We start from the raw sequence: 16,591 nt of genomic DNA on the forward strand, positions 1-16,591 counted from the left end.
TTCTGGGAGACATTCTTAAACTTCCAGGGAGGGCCTGGCCAAATTGAGCCCCCATGGCCTGGAGCAACAAACTTGGCAATGTACCCTTTGTACTGACTTTTCCTGCTTCCCTCACTCATCCTCTCTGTTCCCTGACACCTGCTCCTTAGAATCACATCTAAAATAAACCATTGCACACAAGTCCTTGTTTCAAGCTCTGCTTTTAGAGAAAACCAAATTAAGAAAATTGGTACCAGGAATGACAGTAGAAAGAAGGGGACCTCCCCCGCAACTCCATTCAATTGAGTTTCTGGAATGTATCAATTATCAGTCAGAAGCCAAAAAGGATTCCATTGCTGGTTGTAAACAGGGGGCTTAGCAACCCTGGCCTGGTGTGCAGTGGCATCACATTGACACTCTTACCTGTGGTTGATTGAAATGAGGTATGAGTGGAAGAGGAAACACTGAACTATGAAGGAGCTCTAGAGGTGAACAGTGTGGGAGCTGTGGTAATTATAAGGACTGTGGAGTTAGCTGGGTTTTGTTAACTGCTTTGGAAGCCTTGAAGAAAAAAAAAAATGGCAGACTCTGAGCACAATGGCTCATGCCTGTAATCCCAGCACTTTGGGAGGCCAAGGTGGGGAGATCACTTGAGGCTAGGAGTCCGAGACCAGCCTGACCAACATGGTGAAACCCCGTCTCTACTAAAATCACAAAAATTAGCTAGGTATGTGTTAGGTGCCTGTAATCCCAGCTACTCAGGAAGCCAAGGCACAAAAATCACTTGAGCCTGGGAGGTGGAGGTTGCAGTGAGCTGGGATCGGGCCACTGCACTCCAGCCTGGGTGACAGAGGGAAACACTGTCTCAAAAAAAAAAAAAAGAAGAGATTAAAAAAAAATGGCAAAGTTAGAGAGCCAACTATCAATTCGAGACATACAGCAAAAGCCAGAAGATCTCCAAAGCAACAATTAGAGACCTTCATCTTCTGCAGCAGTAAGGCAGACATTGCTGAGAATAAGACCCAGATTCTAATTGTAAGAGTTGCATTGTTGCAAGAAAGATAGAATATGGGCAGCCCTAACTCATCACCAATGCTAAAGTCAAAGCCCTGATATGAAAGGATTGGAACCCTGATGCCTAAGAGGGGACATCTGGATGTACTTGAGAACACTGAACCCTCAGATTTCTCTGAACCCCCTGAATATTACAGGCCAGCAAAAGCAACCCTCTCTCCCCTGCTAGAGGAGAGCAGCCTGCCCTTGTCTGGAAGTTATGCTAGGATTCAACTGACTTGCAGGAGGATAGCTGTCCTCAGATATGCACCTCATTTCCTCTCATTGCTTCTTCTCCTGACTCTCTAACAGTTGGAAGTACAGGGGCCTTTTTTTTTTTTTTGGCAGAGTACAGGGGACTTTATTGATGGTACATGACAATGTTGGTCTCCTTAGGCCCCACCCTCTTCAAGGGGTCTGACATGGAACCTGTGTCGAGGGGAGATGCTCGGTGAGGTGGGGGCTGAGTGCAGCAGGGCTCCTCAGCAGCTGAGGGCCTCTCTCTTCCTCTTGTGCTCTCACTGGGATTGGTGGCCTGGGGCTCTTCCTCCTTGGAGGCCATGTGGACCATAAGGTTCACCATCCTGTTGCTGTAGCCAAATTCACTATCATAGCAGAAATGAGCTTGACAAAGTCATTGTTGAGGGCAATGCCAGCCCCAGCATTCAAGGTGGAAGAATGGGTGTCACTGTCAAAGTCAGAGGAGGCAACCTGGTGCTTGGTGCAGCTCAGGGGCTCCTCCAATGCCTGCTTCACTATCGTCTTGATGTCACTGTATTTGGAAGGTTTCGCCAGAGGGCAGGTCAGGTCCACGACCAATATGTCGGTGATGGGGAAATGGAAGGCCTTGCTAGTGAGCTTCCCATTTAGCTTGGGGATGACTTTACCCACAGGCCTGGCAGTGCTAGTAGATGCAGGAATGATGTTCTAGAGAGCCCTGCAGCATCCTGCTACAATTTCCCAGAGGGACCATCAATAGTCTTCTGGGTTTTTAACTGCTTGAAAGCCTTGAAGAAAAAAAATGGCAGAATCTGCATGCAGTGGCTCACGCCTGTAATTCCAGCATAGCAGTGAAGGCATGAACTGTGGTCAGGAGTCCTTCCGTGGTGCCAAAGTTGTCATGGATGATCTTGGCCAAGAGGGTCGAGCAGCTGGTGGTGCAGGAGGCATTGCTGATAATCTTGAGGCTGTTTCCATACTTCTCATGGTTCACGCCCATCACAATCATGGGGGCATCAACAGAAGAGGCAGAGATGGTAACTCACTGGCTCCGCCATCTAAACGAGTCCCAGCCTTCTCCACGGTAGTGAAGACACTGGTGGGCTCCATAATATAATCAGCACCAGCATCACCCTCTTTGATTTTGGTGGGATCTCATTCCTGGAAGACAGTGATGGGATTTCCATCGATGACAAGCTTCCCATTTTCAGCCTGATGGTGCTATGGAACTTGTCATGGGTGGAATCATACTTGAACATGTAGCTGAGGTCAATGAAGGGGTCATTGATGGCGACAATCTCCATTTTGCTAGAGTTAATAGCAGCCCGGGTGACCAGATGCCCAATCCAGCCAAATCTGATTACTCCAGCCTTCACCTTCACCTTGGTGCCCTAGGGAGACAACTGGCGCTGCATGAGAAGATGCAGCTGTCAGTTGAACAGGAAGGATAGAGAGCCTGTCATTGCTCTGGACCCAATAACTGAGATCAGGTGTCAGTGTTGTAGCTTGAGATGGGAAATACAGCCTTTGCTTTTGGAGGAAATAGTTCACCCATGAGGACCAGGACCAGCTAAGATAAACAGGAAAAATAAAAAGACTATGTGTGGGAGTGGATTTTTTTTTTTTTTTTCAGAGAGAGGGCCTTGCTTTGTCACCCATGCTAAAGTGTGGTGGTGCAAACACTTCTCTCCACAGCCTCAATTTCCTGGGCTCAAGCAGTCCTCCTGCCTCAGACTCCCAGGTAGCTGGGACTACAGTCGCACACCACCATGCCTGACTAATTTTTAACTTTTTGCAGAGAGGGTCTTGCTATGTTGCCCAGACTGGTCTTCAACTCTTAGGCTGAAGTGATTCTCTGGCCTCCACCTCCCACAATGCTGGATTACAGGTGAGAGCCACCCCACCCAGCCAGAAGTGGATCCTGAGGGTGCTAGATTATGGTGCAAATATAACATTGAAAGGAGATAGTTTTGGCCAAGTGTGGTGGCTCATGCTTGTAATCCCAGCACCTTGAGAGGCCAAGGCAGTAGGATCCCTTGAGCCCAGGAGTTCAAGACCAGCCTGGGCAACATAGTGAGACCCCATCTCTACTAAAAATTAGCTGAGCATGGTGGCACATGTTTGTAATCCCAGCTACTTAGGAGGCTGAAGCAAAAGAATCACTTGAACCCAGGAGGCAGTGGTTGCAGTGAGCTGAGATCAAACAACTGCATTCCAGCCTGGGCAACAGAGCCAGATTCTGTCTCAGATGAAAAAAAAATCAATTAATTAAATAAAAAAGAAAGGAGATAGTTTCTTGACAGGGCGTACTCTTCTGTAAAGCAGGATGTAGTTGGTGCCAGTCCTAATATGTTTCTGGGATAGCTCCATGAAATGGCCTATAATAATAAGGTGGGGTTGCTGAGATGGCCATGGCAGAGTTTTGGGAATTTTTGTGTGTGATAAAATATACATGAAATTTGCCTCTTCCCTTTATATATTGTGGTACAATATACGTAACATAAAATTTACCATTTTTCCAAAAGTGACTACATAATTGGAAGTAAATCACTCCTCAGTAATTGCATAGCATTTCATAGATCTAAATGAAATATTGGTTGGCTGTTTGTTTGTTATTTTCTTCCCTTATTCCTTCCTGTCTCCATTGTTAAGCACAATTATTGGCATAAAAGAGGTTTTCAATTCCCATTTTTAGACTGCATTCTAGCCTGGGCAATAAAGCAATACTCCCATTCTCTCTCCCTCTTTCTCTTCCTTTTTCTTCCTCTCTTTCATTCTTTTTTTTCTTTCTCTTTTTCTTTCTTCCTTTTTTTTTCTTTTTTCCTTTCAAAAAAAAAAAAAATTTCTCAGCTCTCACTCATGGTGGATTATTTCATTGAGCTTTTTTTTTTTTTTTTTTAAGATGGGGTTTCACCATGTTGACCAGGCTGGTCTCAAACTACTGACTTCAGGTGATCCGCCTGCCTCGGCCTCCCAAAGTGCTGGGATTACGAGCGTGAGCCACCACATCCAGCCTCATTGGGCATTTTTGTAATTTTTGATGATGGCTTCATTTTTAGTGGGGTTTTGTATATGGGAGTCCTATAAAATAAATAAATAAATAAAACTCAGTTTCCTTTATTGTGAAAGTCAAGCTAACACTAAAAAGTGAAAGAGAAAGCTCTCTGGTGAACCAAATTGTTGCTCAGATGTCTGCAGAAAAGCTATGCCTTACTGTGAGGGAGAAGGAAAGTAGGGGCAGGCCAGAAGTGTGATGGGTGGGGATGCCGTGAGGAAGCCGAAATGCACTCTGCCATTCGGCAGGGAGCTGAAGTGGAGATGAAAATAAAACATAAACAAACTAAAAACTATAAAAGCAGCTCAAGACAATTAACTCTCTAGTTTATGTTAAAGATCAGGCTTTTCCATCAGCCCTGGCTTAGCCCCTGGCACAGAATTTATGGGACAAGCAGCAGAAGAATGTGGGAAATAGAAAATGTTTTCAAAGCACTTAAAAGAAACAGTGAGATACATCATCAGATTTCACTGGAATAAGTTACCTCAGCAGCCAAGAAAATCAAAACACTAACTGGGACCTAAAAGACTTTAGTTTGAAACACATTAGGGATATCTCCCAAATACACAAGTATCCACAAAGATGATGTCAAAAACCACACCGAAACGGAGAAGGTAAATTCCACGGCTGGAATTTACCAGCTGCTGCTAAACTTATGGATCAATACTTAATCATGTCCATCCTGACTGTATCAAACTGGTCAGATGTAGGATAATTTATTTCATATGTATATAAGGCTTCTAGCACTTACTAAGACTACTACTCAACACCCCTCTCTTAGGAACTGCCTCTCTCCACCATCAGCATAATCAAATCCAGAGCTGCAATCTTAATACATAGTGACCTCAACAACTGGCCCCAGGAGTAGCTGCCTAGGCAAGCTGAGCTAATGGATTTCTTCTCCAGGACCCTTGGATTTAAGACGATAATAAGCTTGAGAAGAGTCTTTGGTTGTTCTGATATTTCATGTTTCCCACTATAAGAGGTGAATCTGTGTGGAGTGAGTCGCAGAGGTAGGAACCTAGCAGCAAGTCCCTAGTTCCAGCTGTCTGAAGCCCAGCGCTGTCTTCCCAACACTTTGCTGTTCAGGTAGGAGTCAAAAGACATTCTATCTTTGAATCCCAGCTCCACTTACACAGTAGACTTTGTGACATGCCACCCAGCTCCCACCTCAGAACTAGAGAGGATTGATTCTCTGAGCTGTTGGGAGTGTTGCCAGCCCCCTCCAGGAACTGTCGTCTACTGAAGAGAACGGCCTGACTCTTCAGGGATAACTTTCATAATATAAAGGCCTATTCCTCATGTCCCAATTCTAAAAAAGACAATGCAGGGCCATCCCTGTCCCAGAACTCTTCATGGAGCTGCCAGAAGCCTTTGTTGAGACTGTATCACACCCCATATTCTCCCTCTGCCCATTCCTGTTTCCTGTTCTTCCCCCCAGGTGTTGACCCTAGAAACACTCCCACATATACTTCCCACATGCAAATCTCCAAACCAGAACCCACTTCCCAGAGCACCCAACCTGCAACAATTAACTTGTAGGATCTTACAAGTCAGTAAACTTCTCTGTGCTTCAGTTTCATCATCTATTAAACGGGGATAATAATATAACCTACTTCATAGTAATATCATGGGGATTAAATGAATTAATATATGTAAAGAGTCTAGAATAGAATAGCATTGATATGTGATATTTTATTCTCCATTATTCTTATATTTAGTATTATTTTTATTACTACTATACAGTAGCAAGTTAACCCTTAATTCTCTTTTATACAACTTACATTGATTCAGATTAGACAAGTTTCTAAGGGATCCAAACTTTGAACACAAAGAAGTTCAGGTTTACAGGGTCCCTGAATCAAACATTTACCAAAAAAAAAAAAAAAAAAATTTACCATTTTAACCACTTTTAAGTGTCCAATTTAGTGGCGTTAAGTACTTTTACGATGTTGTGCAGCCATTTTCACTGTCTATTTCTAGATTTTTTTTTTCTTTTTTTTGAGATGGAGTTTTGCTCCTTGTTGCCTAGGCTGGAGTGCAATGGCGCGATCTCAGTTCACTGCAACCTCCACCTCCCGGGTTCAAGTGATTCTCTGCCTCAGCCGCCCAAGCAGCTGTGATTACAGGCAGCCACTAGCACGCCCAGCTAACTTTTTGTATTTTTAATAGCCACAGGGTTTCACCATGTTGGCCAGGCTGGTCTCGAACTCCTGACCTCAAGTGATCCACCTGCCCTGGCCTTCCAAAGTGCTGGCATTACAGGTGTGAGCCACTGTGCCCCGCCTAACTATTTTTTTTTTTTTTTTTTTTAGGTGGAATCTTGTTCTGTTGCCTAGGCTAGAATGCAGTGACGCAATCTCAGCTCACTGCAGTATCTGTCTCCTGGGTTCAAGCGGTCCTCCTGCCTCAGCTTCCCAAGTAGCTGGCATTAAAAGCAAGCACCACTACACCTAAATAATTTTTGTATTTTTAGTAGAGATGGGGTTTCACCATGTTGGCCAAGCTGGTCTCGAACTCCTGACCTCAGGTGATCCACCTGCCTCAGCCTCCCCAAAGTGCTGGTATTACAGGCATGAGCCACCATGCTTGGCCAATTTCTAGAACTTTTCTGTCATCCCAAACAGAAACTCCATATCCGTTAGACAATCATTTCTCACTCCGTGCCTCCCCTATCCGCTGGTACTTAGCAGAGTTTGTTTTTGAGATGGAGTCTGGCTCCATCGCCCAGGCCGGAGTGCAGTGGCACGATCTCAGCTCACCACAACCTCTGCCTCCCGGGTTCAATCAATTCTCCTGCCTCAGCTTCCTGAGTAGCTGGGACTACAGGGGCGCACCACCATGCCCGGCTAATTTTTGTATTTTTAGTAGAGACGAGGTTTCACCATGCTGGTGAGGCTGGTTTCAAACTCCTGACTGCATGATCTGCCTGCCTCAGCCTCCCAAAGTGCTGGGAGTACAGATGTGAGCAACCACGCCCAGCCGCCACCCCTTTTTTTTTTTTGAGACAGAGTATTGCTCTGTCGCCCAGACTGGAATGTAGTAGTGTGATCTCAGCTCACTGCAACCTCCGCTTCTTGGGTTCAAGCGATGCTCCTGTCTTAGCCGCCTGAGTAACTGAGATTACAGGCACATGCCACCATGCCCAGTTAATTTTTGTATTTTAGTAGAGACAGGGTTTCGCCGTGTTGGCCAGGCTAGTCTCAAACTCCTGACCTCAGGTGATCTGCCTGCCTTGTCCTCCCAAAGTGCTGGGATTACAGGTGTGAACCATCACACCTGGCCATCTTAGCAGAGTTTTGAGAAAGAGGTCAGAAGACTCAGGGAATTGGAAGTGTTAGAATGGGATTTACTAGGTGAAACTAGAGAATCCATTAACTAAGTTCTCCAGGGAAGAACTAACATGACAAGGACTGTGTGAATCAGGGGGCATCAGAGAGGAGGGGTGCTCCACTAGGAGACACAGGGAGAGTTCCACTGAACCTGAAGCTCAATGACCATCTGGTTTCATTCTGGGCTCCTCATGCTGGTGGACCAAGAGGGCAAGCATGGAGTAATCCTGCTGGTACGAATAACCAACTCTGATTAGCGTGAAGAACCAAGGATGCTGCTATGCTACGGGGCAGGGAAGAATATGTTTAGAACTCAGCGGAGTTGGCTGGGTGTAGTGGCTCACAGCTGTAATCTCAGCACTTTGGGAGGCCGAAGTGGGTGGATCGCTTGAGGTCAGGAGTTCAAGACCAGCCTGGCCAATACGGTGAAACCCCATCTCTACTAAAAATACAAAAATTATTTAAAAAAAACACAAAAATTAGCCTTATGTGGTGGTGCACACCTGTAATCCCAGCTACCTGGGAGGCTGAGGCAGGAGAATTGCTGGAACCCAGGAGGTGGAGGCTATAGTGAGCTGAGATCATATCACTGCACTCCAGCCTGGTCAACAGAACGAGATTCTGTCTCAAATAAATAAATAAATAAATACATAAAATAAAAGTTGAAATTATAAACACACACACACACACACACACACACACACACACACACACACAGTTTTGTAGAGACTGCAGCCAGCTCCTACCCTGAAAATGCCTCCAGAGAGTCAAGTGGGGCATGAGTGGATCTGAGCAGACAAGGGGCGGCCTGCGTGCGACACTTCTGGTGCCTTTTGCATCACACTCCCTCTGCCAGTCTCTGACTTCAGCCACACCCATGGTGAATGCTTCCAGCCTCTTGCCTGAAGTGGGAGCTGCACATCTTTTTGCTTTCTGCCCCATACGAGCTGGATGCTACAGAAGCCTGCTCTGCTGTGCACCCAGAAGTGCCAAGTTAACTTCCCAGGGGCAATCCTCACCAGTGGGGGGCGGGGCAATGGATAAATGTTCCTGCCTCTCATCCTTCAGGCCGATGATGCTGGGAGACCACCCGTGCCCTTTTTAAGGATCCTGGAGATCTCAAGCCCCCGTTGTCCACAGCAGCCATACACACCCTCCTATTGGATTGAAACACACCCTCCTATTGGATTTTCCTCCTTTCCCATCTCATTGACTCCACTCCCTGACACCTGCACCTTGGATCATCTCCCACACAAACCAGGCAAATGCACATCCTGCTCTCAGGCTTTGCTTTCAAGGGAACCCAAGATAAAACACCTTCTCTCTCTTTTTTTTTTTGGAGACAGTCTTGCTCTGTCACCCAGGCTGGAATGCAATGGTGCGATATCGGCTCACTGCAACCTCTGCCTCCTGGGTTCAAGCGATTCTCCTGCCTCAGCCTCCTGAGTAGCTGGGATTACAGGTGAATGCCACCATGCCCAGCTAATTTTTGTATTTTTACAAAATTAGCGAGACAGGGTTTCACCATGTTGGCCAGCTGGTCTCAAACTCCTGACCTCAGGTGATTCACCCACCTCGGCCTCCTAAAGTACTGGGATTATAGGCATGAGCCACCATAAGCCTAAAACAGCTTCTCAACTTGTTCCCTGGCTACGCAGCAGCAGACTGATCCTTTTTTTTTTTGAGATGGAGTTTCACTCTTGTTGCCCAGGATGGAGTGCAATGCGCAATCTTGTCTCACCACAACCTCTGCCTCCCAGGTTCAAGTGATTCTCCTGCCTCAGCCTCTTGAGTAGCTGGGATTACAGGCACACGCCATCACATCTGGCTAATTTTTGTATTTTTAGTAGAGACAGGTTTCACCATATTGGCCAGGCTGGTCTTGAACTCTTGACCTCAGCTGTTCCCCCACCTCTGCCTCCCAAAGTACTGGGATTTACAGGCGTGAGCCATCATGCCAGGCTCAGACGGATCCTTTCGAAAAGTGTCTGATCATGTCTTTTCTCAGCTGAAAACCCCCTGGTGACTCCCGTTTACACTAAAGGCAAAGCAAAAGTGCTTACACTGGCTGGCAGGCCTGGCAGAATCTGCCCTTCCCGCTCCTTCCTCTCTAATGTCAGCTCCTGCTGATCTCTACTGTAGCTGCAGTGTTCTGCAGTCACCCTGCACACTCCTGCCGCAGGGCCTTTGCACTGGTGATTTCCAGGAATGCTGGTCCTCCAGAATATTTCTAAGCATGCTTCCTCACTTCCTTCAGGACTTTTCTGGAAGCGCTTCTCAGAGAGGCCTTCCTTGATGATCAATCCTATATAAAATAGCAACCTCCACCTCTCCTGGTATTCCTGGACCCTCTCACCCTGCTTTAAGCTTTTCACAGCAATTGCCAATATCATAAGTTATCTTTACCTAGAGTATATTTTTTCTTTTTTCTTTTTTTTTTTTTGAGACAGGGTCTTGCTGTGTTGCCCAGGCTGGAGTATAGTGACCCAGTCTTGACTCACTGTAACCTCTGCCTCCTGGGTTCAAGCGATTCTCCTGCCTCAGTGGCTTAAGTAGCTGGAATTACAGGCACCCACCACCATGCCTGGCTACATTTTTTTGGTTTTTTTGAGACAGAGTTTCGCTCTTGTTGCCCAGGCTGGAGTGCAATGATGCGATCTCAGCTCACCGCAACCTCCTCCTCCCAGGTTCAAGCGACTGCCTTAGCCTCCTGAGTAGCTGGGATTACAGGCGCACGCCACCATGCCTGGCTAATTTTGTATTTTTAGTAGAGATGGGGTTTCACCATGTTGGCCAGGCTGGTCTTGAACTCCTGACTTCAGGTGATCCACCCGCCTCAGCCTCCCAAAGTGCTGGGATTACAGGTGTGAGCCACTGCACCCGGCCTAATTTTTGTATTTTTGTAGAGACGGGGTTCTACAATGTTGTCCAAGCTGGTCTTGAACTCCTGAGCTTAAGTAATCTGCCTGCCTTGGCCTCGCAAAATGCTGGGATCCCAGGCGTGAGCCACCGAACCTGGCCCAACACTGTTCTCCGGAGTCACCCTGCACACTCTGCTGCAGAGCCTTTGCACTGGTGATTTCCATGGCTGGGAACGCTGGTCCTCCAGAATATTTCTAAGCATCCTTCCTCACTTCCTTCAGGACTTTTCTGGAAGCGCTTCTCCGTGAGGCCTTCCTCGATCAGTCCTCTATTAAGTAGCAACCTCCACCTCTCTTGGTATTCGCCTGCCGGCTCACCCCGCTTTAAATTTTTCATAGTAATCGCCAATATCATGAATTGTCTTTTGGGGGGTTATGTTTTCTGTCTCCCCCAAACTTGAATGCAATCTTCATGAGGATGGGACTTTATCCCTCCCCTTCCCTCCACTATTTTTTTTTAACTGCAAAACCTAGAACAGTGCTTGGCAGGTAGTAAGTACTCAATAAATGTTTGTTGAATGAGCCCCATAAGTAGACAAGACAGAGGATGCATGTAGGGATCTGTGTGAACCTCGGTCCCTGGCTCCCGAGTCCGGCGGTGGGTGCGGTGGCAGCTCCTGGCTGTGAGGGCCCCAAAGGCTGGCAGCAGGATGCCTCTGTGGAAAATTCACTCAACGCCTTTCCCACTGAGGCTGATGCTCTGGGATGATCTCTTTGGGGGGGCTCGTGCTCGGATATTTGTCTCAAAGACTCCCTGGTCAAACCTTAGGGACCTTGGAACATTTAGAAAAATAAAACCTCTGTGAGCCTGGTCCAGGCAGATCCCATGCAGATGGGAGTTTGTCCCCTTCCAGTCCCTGAAGTCCTGGCTACTGCCAGCATGGAGTGACCTGCGTCACCTCTGAGGTCCAGGCAAGGAATCAGCAGCCGACTCCTCAGCTTCTGCAGGACGCTGGCGGCATAGCCAGCAAGATGGTTGGAAGCCATCAGGGAATGGGGAAGGGGCTGAGGGCGCCCTGAGTGTGTGTGAGGGGCAGCCCTGCTGCAGTCTAAGCCTTTGATTCCCAAGCTCTGTGCACAGTTACCCCTGGACCCTGCCATGTGGCCCAGCCACTTGTACCTGGGATAGGGGCTAAGCCAGGCTGCTCTCTCTTCCAAAGGGAGGCAGCCTGTTTGCTTTCCCGTTTGCCTTTGCGGAGACCTCGATCCCCACTCAAGGCAAGCGGCAGCCCCTGTAAGCACCCGAGACAGTCCCAAGTATCAGTGGGAAGGAGATCCCTCTCCCGATGGGGCTGCCTGTACCCAGTCCCTCCCGGCTTCCCCAGGGCCCTGGGGCTCTGCAGGCGTTCAGAAGTGGCAGCCAGCCGCAGCCCGGGACTGAAGAGGTTAATGTGCATCTGCCTCCGAATGTTAATGTGTCTAGGTGATGTCAGTGGGAGCCGGGAAGGAGGGAGTGGGGAGGGCAGTTGGGCTTGGAGACGGCAGAGGCTGCCAGGCTGCTGAGGAAGACCCCCTTCCTGACTGCGAGGCTTTCACTCCGGGACAAGGTGGCGGGCGCTGGAGGCTGCCGCAGCCTGCGTGGGCAGAGGGGAGCTCAGCTCAATTGGGGGAGCAGGAGACCGGCACTGGCTGGATGGACCTGGAAGCCTCGCTGCTGTCCACTGGCCCCAACGCCAGCAATACCTCTGATGGCCCCGACAACCTCACCTCGGCAGGTGAGTTGAGTTGACCAGGAATCCTACCTCCTCTGGACTGCGGGTGGGAAATGGGAAGCTTTCGCCCCTGAGCTAAACTGCTTGGGAAACTTTGTTACAGTTCTCCGGGACAAGATCCATGGTCTACTTTGCTCAAGGGGCAGGAGTGAAGGGGTCAGGGGCCCGCAGGGGCAGACGGGCAGAAGCAGAGCAGGGGGTGAAGGCATGCTCAGAATGGCAAAGAAGGGGGGCAGCCGCGAGACAGCAGGGGAAAGCTCTCTGCTGGGTTCCAAAGATGCTTGTGAGAAAAAATTCCAGGCTGGAAAAGCAAGTGAGAGAAGCTGGAGGGTGGTATGTGGGAGACAGCAGGAGGCTCACTCCTGCACCATTAGCCTCGGCTTTTTACTCACACTTGGGTGATGGGGTCTGAGGCATCCTTACTGCCCCCGGGAGAGGCCCTGGGAAGGGAATACTTCACGGAACCATGAGGGGATTAACTTTTCTGGTGAATTAAGCTTCCTGACATTTCCAGAGCTGCGATGCCCTGGGATTCGAGCTTTGAAGGAGAAGGGAAGGAAGGAAAAGAGGAAAGGTTTATGTGGAGCCTTTTTTCAGGCTGCTGAGCTGCAACACAGAGCTTCTGTCTCTGCTCCACTCGGGAAGCCCAGGCTCAGAAGATGCCAATCAAGGAAATCCCTGCTAGGAAGCCTGGGGCTGGGAGGGCTGCTGGCTTGACCCGGGCACAGCCGGCAAGCCTCTACAAGACAGTCGCCCACAGAGATGCCCAAGAATCAGTACAGTTTCCAACCAGATATCTCCAAAATGAAACACTCAGGGCTGCATATAAGAAAAGTGCACGTACACACACACACATACACACACACACACATATACACACACACACACACTTACTTTTGTGTCCTTCTGGCTATTTTGACGAGGTTTCCTGGTGAAGCCCGGGCCGCACCGAGTAATCTCTGCAGACAGCTGTGCTTCTTGCCTCTGGTGCCTGCGGGAGGCAGGCGAGTCATGTCCTTCCACGACAGGTGGCTCAGGGGAATCTGGTAGGATTCACCAGGAAACCTATGGAGGAGGAGAGCAAGGGGACGAGATTAGCAACGGTGAAGGGAGGGAGAATGGAGAGAGAGGATTCCAGATGAACAGTGGGTCGCTGGAGGCTGAGCATGCCGGCAGGATGTCAGTTCTTAGAGCAGAGCCCCTGTCAAACGGCCGATGCTTGCTCCTTCCGTCCCCAGGATCCCCTTCTCGCACAGGGAGCTCCTACATCAACATCATCATGCCTTCTGTGTTCGGCACCATCTGCCTCCTGGGCATCGTCGGGAACTCCACGGTCATCTTCGCGGTGGTGAAGAAGTCCAAGCTGCGCTGGTGCAGCAACGTCCCCGACATCTTCATCATCAACCTGTCGGTGGTGGATCTCCTCTTTCTCCTGGGCATGCCCTTCATGATCCACCAGCTCATGGGCAACGGGGTGTGGCACTTTGGGGAGACCATGTGCACCCTCATCACGGCCATGGATGCCAACAGTCAGTTCACCAGCACCTACATCCTGACCGCCATGGCCATGGACCGCTATCTGGCCACCGTCCACCCCATCTCCTCCACAAAGTTCCGGAAGCCCTCTGTGGCCACCCTGGTGATCTGCCTCCTGTGGGCCCTCTCCTTCATCAGCATCACCCCCGTGTGGCTCTATGCCAGACTCATCCCCTTCCCAGGAGGTGCCGTGGGCTGCGGCATCCGCCTGCCCAACCCGGACACTGACCTCTACTGGTTCACCCTGTACCAGTTTTTCCTGGCCTTTGCCCTGCCTTTTGTGGTCATCACGGCTGCGTACGTGAGGATCCTGCAGCGCATGACGTCCTCGGTGGCCCCCGTCTCCCAGCGCAGCATCCGGCTGCGGACAAAGAGGGTGACCCGCACAGCCATTGCCATCTGCCTGGTCTTTTTTGTGTGCTGGGCGCCCTACTATGTGCTGCAGCTGACTCAGTTGTCCATCAGCCGCCCCACGCTCACCTTTGTCTACCTGTACAACGCAGCCATCAGCTTGGGCTACGCCAACAGCTGCCTTAACCCCTTTGTGTACATTGTGCTCTGTGAGACGTTCCGCAAACGCTTGGTCCTGTCGGTGAAGCCTGCAGCCCAGGGGCAGCTTCGCACTGTCAGCAGCGCTCAGACGGCTGACGAGGAGAGGACAGAAAGCAAAGGCACCTGACACTTCCCCGGCCACCCTGGACACCTCCGAGTCAGAACACCACAGCAAGCCACCGGGAGAGATGCTGAGAAAAACCCAAGACCACTCTGGGGGAATGCAGGGAGGCTGGGTGGTGAGAGGTTGCGGCAATGAAATAAATACATTCCATGGGGCCCATACATTGTGGGGGACGCCCAGAGTCAGGTTTGATGGTTTCAGATATCAGAAATCCCCTTGGGGGAGCAGGATGAGACCTTTGGGTAGAACAGAAGCTGAGCAAGAGAAGAAGTTGGTTTGGATAATTGGTTGAGCACTGTATCTGTGATACAAAAAAGACTCAAATGCCTTTTTCCCAAGGGAAAAGGTGGAAGGCTATGGACTGGGTTTGTTTAAAGTCAGGCAGGGCCGGAGTATGAGCAGCCAGGGCCTTGTTACACAAGGCCTGGGAGATGGGAAAGGGCCCAATCACTTTCCCGCCTCTTACTGGTGTGATGGAAGGCGGCCTTTCTCCCAAGCTGGTGGATGATGAAAAATGAAGCGTACCATCTCTCTGCATTCCAGCATCCTGTCAATTTCCCTTTTACTCCAGAGGGTGCATGTTTATTTGCCGGGGGGGCGGGTGGAGGGGAATCCGGCGCTAAGCCCACAGGAGTAAAAGCCCAGTTTGGTAGGAGGTCTGCTTACTGAGAATGACAAGGTGACCTGGGGTGGGTGTGGGTGGGGGTCTTAAAATGAATAAAAGTTGCGGGGGGGAGCTTTTGCAGCTCTGGTGACATTCTCTCCTTGGGGCATATTTGCTGAGTCGCTAATCCAGCTTGAGTGTCCGTGTATTCTGCATGTGCAGGGGCCATTCTAGTGCCCGGTGTGCTGGCATCATCTTTTTGCTCTATCCCTTCCTCTCCAAAATAAATACAAAGGAAAATCTCCACCCACATCATTCTGGATGTTCTTGTGGACTTGGGTGTGTGTGTCTGTGTGTTGAGGGGAAGGTGGGTAGCAGAAAAGAGAAAGAGGAGTTACTCGGCTGTGGAATTTAGACCTTGGTTCAGGCTGCATTTTTAGGAAGGATGAAGCAGGGTTCTGTTTTTCTGAACCCACAGGGAGGATTCAGTGGCATAAATGGAATTACTGGGGATTTATTCAATTGCAGTTCTGCTGCTGGGCTTGTTCTGGGGACTCAGCTTCCGGTCTTCTGCACAACATCCCTTGGACTTTGTTGTCACCAGTGCTGGCCCCTCAGGCCCCAAGGGCCAACCCCCACTCCCTCCCCCCACCAACCCCCGCTGAGTCACCAGCTGCAGAGCCAGCTCTTAGGGCAGCTGAAGCCTGTCTGCTTGCTGCAGCTGAGATCTGGCGTGGGCACCTTGAACAGAAGATTACAGCTGGGGCCACTGGGAGGCAGCCACGACTGCTGCTTGGCTGCTGCTTCTTGGCGTCTTCACTGAGAGGGGGCGGGAGCCGTCAGTGCAGGGCTCAGCAGATCTTAGCGAGACAGCAGGAGCAAACTGCAAGCATCCTTAAAGCAGAGGCACCAGCACAGCCTGTTCCTCTGCAGAGTTGCAGTAGGGAGCCTCTTTAGAAAGCTTCTGGGCAGCTTCCTTGGGTCCTGGGGAGCCTTTTTTTTGACATGGAGTCTTGCTCCATCATGCAGGCTGGAGTACAGTGGTGCAATCTTGGCTCACTGCAACCTCCACCTCCTGGGTTCAAGCGATTCTCCTGCCTCAGCCTCCCGAGTAGCTGGGACTACAATTGCGCACCACCACGCCCAGCTAATTTTTGTATTTTTCTTAGAGATAGGGTTTCACTATGTTGGCCAGGATGGTCTCCAATCTCTTGACCTCGTGATCAACCTGCCTCGACCTCCCAAAGTGTTGAGATTATAGGCATGAGCCACTATGCCCAGCCGCTTTTTTCTTCCTTTTTTTTTTTTTAAACACAGGGCCTTGCCCTGTTGCCCAGGCTGGAGTGCAGGTAACACAATCACACCTCACCGTAGACTCGACCTCCCAGACTCAAGTGATCCTCCCACCTCAGCCTCACAAGTAGCTGGGACCACAGGCCCACACCATCATGCCTGGCTAATTTTTTATATTTTATAGAGACAAGATCTTGCCATGTTGCCCAGG

General features: G+C 49.6%; 1 protein-coding gene and 1 pseudogene across 1 annotated transcript; one reads left to right on the forward strand and one right to left on the reverse strand.

The window, feature by feature from the left end:
- Positions 1 to 1,393: 1,393 nt before the first annotated feature.
- LOC105721756 (glyceraldehyde-3-phosphate dehydrogenase-like) lies at positions 1,394 to 11,660 on the reverse strand (annotated as a pseudogene).
- Positions 11,661 to 11,997: 337 nt separating this feature from the next.
- Positions 11,998 to 15,399, forward strand: MCHR1 (melanin concentrating hormone receptor 1). The gene is made up of 2 exons (XM_012459038.2): positions 11,998 to 12,274; positions 13,510 to 15,399. Exons 1-2 carry the CDS (start codon positions 12,193 to 12,195, stop codon positions 14,484 to 14,486), a joined length of 1,059 nt encoding a protein of 352 aa, XP_012314461.2. The 5' UTR covers positions 11,998 to 12,192; the 3' UTR covers positions 14,487 to 15,399.
- The last annotated feature ends 1,192 nt before the right edge of the window (positions 15,400 to 16,591 follow it).

The sequence above is a fragment of the Aotus nancymaae genome, unplaced genomic scaffold, assembly GCF_030222135.1.
Source record: "Aotus nancymaae isolate 86718 unplaced genomic scaffold, 86718_ANA_hifiasm-v0.15.2.pri h1tg000076l, whole genome shotgun sequence".
NCBI classification, from domain to species: Eukaryota; Metazoa; Chordata; class Mammalia; order Primates; family Aotidae; genus Aotus; species Aotus nancymaae.